General features: G+C 46.6%; 1 protein-coding gene across 7 annotated transcripts in view; it reads right to left on the bottom strand.

The window, feature by feature from the left end:
• Nucleotides 1-2462, bottom strand: part of CAST (calpastatin) — a 107157-nt gene extending 104695 nt beyond the window's left edge. For 4 of the 7 annotated variants that reach the window (XM_030325349.1, XM_030325393.1, XM_030325426.1 and 1 more), the window contains exon 1: nucleotides 2346-2462. In XM_030325349.1, coding sequence (XP_030181209.1) covers nucleotides 2346-2420 — 75 coding nt within the window. In that variant the 5' untranslated portion in view covers nucleotides 2421-2462. Of the gene's footprint in view, nucleotides 1-1672; nucleotides 1831-2345 lie in introns of those variants that run through there. The other 3 variants (XM_030325384.2, XM_032593780.1, XM_032593778.1) reach the window with 2 other exon arrangements.
• Nucleotides 2463-7762: the final 5300 nt, after the last annotated feature.

Genomic DNA, 7762 nt, shown 5'->3' with positions numbered 1-7762 from the left:
TTGAAGAATTAATATAAAAAATATCTAAAATATCTCAATGATTTGTACATTGATTATATGTTGAAATAATGTTTGCAACACAGTGGGTTAAATAAAGTATATTATTAGCATTAATTTCACCTGTTTTTGCTTTTGCTAATGTAGTTACTTGGAAATTTTTAAATTACATATGTGGCTCACACAACATTTCTATTAGATGGCACACTGGTTTGGTAAGAATCAAAGCTGATCACAGACAGTTTGCTTATTCTAAGAGACAAAAAAAAATTTAAAGTAGTTCCAAAATTGGATTATAAGAGATTTTAGCAAAATGTCAGACTATGTCTAAACATAACAGGGTTAAAAGTACTGACTTAAACTATGTCAAATATTCCAGCATAATTTCTTTTAGAGAACCATTAATTTGGAAAGAAAAGTCTGATGTTAACTCTGGAATACTGCCATCCATATTTGCAGATAATACACGTGCATTTTGGTAAGAACCTTAGGACCATGACGGAAGAGAGGATCCTGCAGTCCAGTTAAACCACCCCACCCATTCTAGGGGTCCCGAGTGAACATTTTCCCCCTTTCATCCTTATCCTCATTTCACCCACCTCTCACCATCCAACTTAGGACAATAATGACTCAAAATAAACTTTTGCTTTCAGCACATAAATAAGATGTTACATTTTAAGAGCCCAGAAAATTTAATGGGAAACATTTACAATGAAATATCTTCAGGGAAACTGTAATTCCCTACCATTAAAAGTAAATGTGTCTGGTACTTTGATCCATGAATCTAATTAGTCCTCACCAACCCTTATTTGGTGCCTATTATAGCCCTTATTTTATAGATGTGGAAAGAGGTTCAGAAAGGTTGACTTGTTGGTCTTTGAGAAACAGAACTACTGTCTTATTCTCTGCTGTGTACTTGGAGGCCAGTACTGGGGTTGGCACATAAATGCTCAATGAATGGCCATTTGGCTGATCAGTGACAGTTTACTGATTCCAATATAAGGTTTCTCTCTAAAGAGTGTCTGATTACAACCTTGCTTTTCCTAATAATACCACATGCTGAGAGGTGTACTAAATTTTTCAAATTTTCACATAAATTAATGGGATATAAATATTTCGATTCTCACCCATCAACACAACTTTTGTGTACTTTTTTGGGAATAAAGTACAGAACACCTATCGCTCTGTCTCATTCTCCACAAGGGCCTTGATCTCCGTTGCTTTTGGTTCTTGGAGTTTGGGGTTTTCTCCTTGACCCCATCCTGGCTGCCTCTCCTCCTTTGTGTTGGAAAATGTATGTCCAAGAACGTTTCTCTAAAAGTTTTGAGCTTTGCTTACAGGTTAGAAACACTAGATCTAAGCTCTTGAGAGCTGAGTTCATCCAGGAATCCGCATCCAGGGGAGAAATTCTTGCAGCAACAATTCCTGTCCCATTCAGCTTGTGAGCCGAGTTGAGCCTCGCGCAACTGCTCACATCCATTCGCACGCCCCGACGCGCTCGCGCATACCACAGTAGGGTGAGTCTCGGCCTCTCCCGGAGCCTAACCTAAGTCCTGAGAGGAGGTCCCACCTGGTCCCCACCCCTTCCCCAACAATACTTCGTCTGCAATCCCGGAAAGGCAAAGCAAACACAGTCCCTTCCCGTTCCTGCCCAGGCACGATCGCTCCTATTTACCGTCTTGTACCACCAGCTTGCGAACGCCATGGCGATAACCGGTTTGCTCAGACCCGTACGGCGGAGGGCCCGGCGGAGACGCGGTGTGCGGTACAGAAGGTGAAGGGTTCTCACTTCGCCTGCTTGGAGCGGACGGGCTCTGAGCTCGGCGAGCCCCGCAGCTGTCAGGGGGGAGGGCAACGGGGCGGTGCCCGATGCAGGCCCCGCCCCGGCGGGCTGGCCCCGCCCCGCCCGATTTGGCTCGAGGCTGGTTAGGGAAGATGTGTTATTTCTCCAGGCAGCCACGCCCTGCAGCCTGGGCTTTAGACGGAAGAGAGGATCCCGCGGTCCAGTTAAACCACCCCACCCACTCTAGGGGTCCCGAGTGAACTTTTTCCTCCTTTCATCCCTATCCTCATTTCACCCACCTCTTACCATCCAACTTTTCCCGGCGCGGGCCAGCCCCTGTTGAGTTCGTGCCACGCCCAGTGCACTTGGCCCCAGTCCGGGAATAACCTGCCACCACCAGCCACCTGCCCAGAGGCGGGCACTGAGCCCCGCGCCCTATTCCGGCCTGGGAGGGGGCGCACGGTGCTGGAGGCCAGACAGGTTACGCCCAGAAGAAGTGTCCTGCGGCTACGGGCCCTGGTCTCCCAGCGCCCAACCCTGTGGTTCCCGCAGGAGCGCCACTCACCTCCTGGGTTTGGCGGGCCGCTGCAGCGCGCCGGGGCCGCGGGGAGGCCGCGGGCTTCTGGCCCGGCTGAGACATAGCAAGGCCGCTGCAAACGCTGCCTCCGCGAGGGCGCAGCGGAGACTAGAAGGGAGGGCCAGGCGGGGAGCTCTGGGAGGGAGGAACGGAGCAGAGGGCCGGCGGGCGCGCCCGTGAGGCAGCTTTTCCGACCCAGCCCTGAGCCCGCGCGGGGGCTCCCCCTCGCACGGCTGGGTCCTCCCCTTCCTGCCCGCAGCTGGCGGCGGCCCCCGCTGTAGCGGTACAAAGCTCCGGGGCTGAAATTTAACACCCTCGGCCCCGTTGTCCTCACCCAGGGATCCTCCCCTCCTCCCAGGATTTTGCTGCTCCCGTGGGTTGAGGGAAGGAGGGGCTGGAGGTCTCAGGGTTCCTCCTTGGACTTGCCCAGACTTAGCTTGCAGTTGTGCAACGGGAGAGCGGGACCCGGGCGTGGCCAGTCTACGCCTCGACCCATCTTAAAAATCTCCAGAATTAGACCCCTTTTCTGCTATCTGCCCTGGTTTAGTTTGGAGAAGAACTTACCGACTTAAATCCTGGACCGCCTACACAAGGAAGCGGATCACAAAAACAAATTGGTCTGTGCGTGTGTTTGTGTAGATGTGTGTGTTTGTGTAGGTTGTGTGCGCGCTCCTGTGTATGTTTTATGTCGTCTCTCTTTGGTGGCTTTTTTGGGCAGGGGGGCGCGATTTGAAAGTTTAGAAATGTTTAAGGGTAGGAAGCCCGAGTTTCCAATCCAAGCCGAATAGTCCCCAACTTAAACCTTCTATAGGCTTTCTAGATCCTGGCTGGGTTTTGTTACCGAGGCTGAAGTGTTTTTTGTCTTTGGCTCATCTTAAACCGCACTTCCTGGTTTGGGCCTGTAAGTGAAATGTAACAAGCCCGTCTAGAAAATGCTCATCTGCGGAGACTTTGGCCATCGGTTGCTGCGGATTTGTGCTCAGACCTGAGAGAAAAAAACCTGTTTCCCAGCAGTGACGATGACACTCTGGGCCTGGGGGTGGCCTCTGTCTGCAGTGTTGTGTTTTAGACAGTTGGAGAGAGAGAAGCCAGATTGTAGGAAAAGATTTGTCATGCTATATTGAGCTTGGCAGGATGAATTCTTGTTTCCCTCTCCTCTCTCATTTTTAGGGATTTTGACTTCTTTTACTGGCTAGCAGCTTTCTTGATGCGGGGAGAAGAGAGGGGTGATTTAAATGGATTTCCTTTTAAACAGTTGTTTACTTATTACCATTTATACCTAGTAGTTCCAACACACAGGCTACCAGCTTAGAATTTATACGTAAAAATGTAACAACTTCGACAAGGGGTCTATGATTGTCCATTCAAGGAAAATCAATTGATAGTATGAATTACATTCATAATTGGGGAAATATGTCATAAGCCTGAAAAAATGACTTGCAACTAAACACCTAAAGTAATTAAAAAAAAAAAAAAAACACCAAAACTAATAGGAGCCAGGTATAGGCAGCCACACCTGTGGGCCTAGGAACTGAAACATTTCCTTACTTCAGAGCCTAGAGAACCTAGGTTCAGGTTTTAAAATTTATTTATTTACTTTGAGAGAGAGGGAGAGAGGGAGAATCCCAAGCAGGCTCCATGCTGTCAGCACACAACCAGACGCGGGGCTCAATCTCACAAACTGTGAGGTCATGACCTGAGCTGAAACCAAGAGCTGGGATCTTAACTGACTGAGCCACCCAGGTGCTCCAAGGTTCAGGTTTTAGATCCGGACGAATAATGGTTGGTTGATTAAAATTTGAGGTATTTTTCTGACAGAGTATTTAAAATTGAACTTATGCCAGTTAGTTTTACACCTCTTAAAAGTCTTCCTTGTAAAGAACTGTGAAAGAAATTGTAGAAGGAATGATATAAAGATGAAAATACACATTCCCTGCCCTCCAGGTACTTAGAGTTTTGCTGAAATCATATGGCATTTGTAATGCATGATCATTTGGGTGACATTGAGAGACATACAGGTATGAATAAGTACAAATCTATTTTGGGAGTTTGGGGTTCTGTGGGTTTTGGTGATTATAGGAAGAGAAAGGAGGCTTGAGTGGACTGGCTGCATGGTGGGATGTGGACAGAAGAGGGATGGGGCAGTTCAGGAAATATAAAAGAGCCTAACTGCCTGGCTGGAGCTGCTGGTCCAAGTTTAGGAGTAATAAATCCATTTATCAACTTACTATTTACTGAGCAGCCACTGTAGTAGGTAGTATAATTGATATGAAAATCTATAAGAGATAATGACATTAGCCTTCAGGCTTTGCTTGAGAGTTGGAACTCACATAAGCAGAAACAATTTTGAGCTAAACTGTGCATTAATGACTATGAGTAAAGAAGAATTACAAATAAGTTGAAGGATGGTGTTTTCACTTTCTTTATGGTCCGTGAGAAATTTGAACTTTGATACCACGCCCAGCATTTGAGCATCTTAGGGAAGCTCATTTTAAGTATATATGACAACTTGTGCTACATTTTTATTTGTACATATTTTAAGTACCTCATTCCTTTACTCAGTAACAGGATGACTGCAATGTGTCAGACTGTGGAGGTACCAAGGACCTCACGGTCTAGGGGGAAAGACAAATAAATCCACCACTACATGACCGTGGGATAAGGGTAAGGGCTGGCAAAGATATTCCGGCAGCACTATGGGACTTCTGGCTCTGATGCAAGGGTGGGCTGGCTGGGGAGGAAGGGAGCTCAGGGGCTGCTTCCTCTCCTGATGTTTGACTTGAGTGAGTTGGAAACCTCCTCCAATCAGCCTTCATGTTGTATGTCCTCTTTATCCCCACTGCTGCTGGAGCTGTTGAGGACCCCATCACTTCTCATCCGGAAGCATGTAAAATGAGAAAAACAAAGACGTGATGGAGTCCAGAGAAGAAGCCAGTGGAACCTGAGAAGGAGCTGGAGTGAGGCAGAAGGAATCCAGTAAAGAAGCAAGCACCAGAGGCCAAGGAATGAGGGGTTTCTAAAAGGAAGGGCTGGTCCACAGTATTAAATTTCACTCAGGGGCACCTGGGTGGCTCAGTTGGTTAAGCCTCCGACTCTTGATTTCAGCTCAGGTAGTGATCTCACAGTTCCTGAGTTCCAGCCCTGTGTCAGGCTCTGCCCTGAAAGCAGGGAGCCTGTTGGGGGTTCTCTCTCTCCTTCTCTCTCTCTGCCCTCCCCTACTTGTACTCTCTCTCTTTCTCTCTCTCTCCTCAAATAAGTAAACACTTAAAATTTCACTCAAAAGTTGCATCAGACAACGTATGAAGAGTGTCTATTAGATCTGACAACTGAGAGGGTTTTGGTAACCCAGCCAGGAGGTGAGATTGAGGAGGACTCAGAGTAGTTTTCTGAGGTACTCACAGTTTGAATAGTCCCCTTCCTTTGGATGATATTTCTTTCTACAACACCACATATTTCTGGAATGGAGGTTACCTCCAGAAAGCCTGTACCTTCTGGCTGATGTCCAAGTGCCTGCCAGTCCCACCAAAACTTACCTGTCCTGTCTGCCATCTTGAGACTCTCAGCCAGGTTTGCTTCGCTTTGTAGTGACATTTTCCTGAGTAAACCAGAGAAAAAAAAAGAAAAAGAAAAAAAGAAGCATCCTTGCAAATAACCAAAGACGTAGGAATAATATGCAAAGTTTCAGACCCTCTTTTCCCTTATAACATGTGTGTATCTGAGTAGGAACTTCATGATTCTGACTGTTGAATTATCCAGAAGAATGGCTTCAGTGGTGAAGTTCTGTGATAAAGGGGATGAAGAGGTGCTAGTCAGTAAGAGAATGTGTTTAGATCACAGGAGTTTGGCCATGTGCTACGGTCTGAATGTTGTGCCCCCCAAATTCCCATAATAAAATCCTAATGCCCAATGTGGTGGCATTAGGAGGTGGGGCCTTTAAGAGATGATTAATTCATGAGGGCGGAGCTCTCATGGAGATTAATGCCCTTATAAAAGATGTCCCAGGAGAACTCCTTTGCCCTTCCTGCCATGTGAGAATACAATGAAAAGTGTGCAGCTAGGAAAAGTCCCCTCGCTCAAACTTACTGGCACCCTGATCACAGACTTCCAGCCTCCAGAGCTGCGAGAAGAACATTTCTGTTATGTTGTGTAAGCTCTCCAGCCTGTAGTACTTTTTTTTTTTTTACAGTTTTTTAAATTTATTTTGAAAGAGAATGAGAGAACGCTGAAGGGGCAGAGAGAGAGGGAGAGAGAGAGAATCCCAAGCAGGATCTGCACCATCAGTGCAGAGCCAGATGCAGGGCTTGAACTTATGAACCGTGAGATCATGATCAGAGCCAAGTTGGACGCTTAACCAACTGAGCCACCCAGGCACCCCTTTTGTTATAGCAGCCTGAATGGATGAAGACACCTTGCTTCTCACATCATGTTGGGCTTGTGTATGGGTGGCCGATGGGGTGGCAGGAGGGAGAAAGAATGGAGATGGAAGGATGGAGGGACAGAGGATGAAGAAAGCAAAGAGAATAAGCAGCAGATGAAGTCATTTTTAAAGTTTTCACTGTTGCCAAACAGGAACTTGCATCACACACATACCCATAGCTAGTCCCTCATGTTTTATTTCTCATCCTTTAGTGCCTGCAGATAGTAAAACACCTGCAAAATACCTTCAGGTCTTGTTCTTCAGCCTATTTGTTGTCAGTGTGGACCAAAGAGGACTGAGATCATACCTCCTTTTCAGGGCTTTATTAGGGAGTACTCAAGGGATCAACATCTGTGGGAGGGAGGGAAGGATGGGTCAACAGAGAAGTTGAGCTGGGGTGCAGATCCAGTAGAAGCCTCCCATAACAACCCTGCAGGGAATGACCACCAGGACAGGAAGCCCTTCAGAATGATTGGGGGCTGGTGAGAGAGGGCTGAGTCCTTTCAAGCCTGCATCACTGTTCTTAGGTATGGCCAGGAGTGAGGGAGCATGGCTTCCAGGGAGGGAAGTGACTCCCTTAAGCTGTATAACCCCCAAAGGAGCTGAGAGATGAGGGCTGTCTGCTGGGGCACTCCTAGGAGCTGGAATAAGGGCTTTTGTATTCCTGAAGGGGATTTGGATAGCTTATCACACACATTACAGTCCTCAGTGCAATAGAACACCGTAAAACTTGGCAAATAGTATTGAGGAAGGAATTGATATTACCAAAGTACGCTGTCATGTTGCTATGCAACTAAACATTAGGTCTGATGATATTACCCATTTAACTAAATTTCTCCCCCTTTTACGATGACATTTGCCTTCCAGAGGGGTCACTGAAGAACAATTTATTTCACAGAGCAGCCATGCCGTGAATACTGCCATCTAGATACATGGAAATGACAATTTTAAAATTTGACTGCAAAGAATGGTTAGAAATAAAGGGAAA

This window comes from Lynx canadensis, chromosome A1, assembly GCF_007474595.2.
Source record: "Lynx canadensis isolate LIC74 chromosome A1, mLynCan4.pri.v2, whole genome shotgun sequence".
In the NCBI taxonomy this organism is placed as follows: Eukaryota; Metazoa; Chordata; class Mammalia; order Carnivora; family Felidae; genus Lynx; species Lynx canadensis.
Note: the sequence above shows the minus strand (reverse complement) of the source record. Positions and strands in the feature narration are given on the sequence as shown.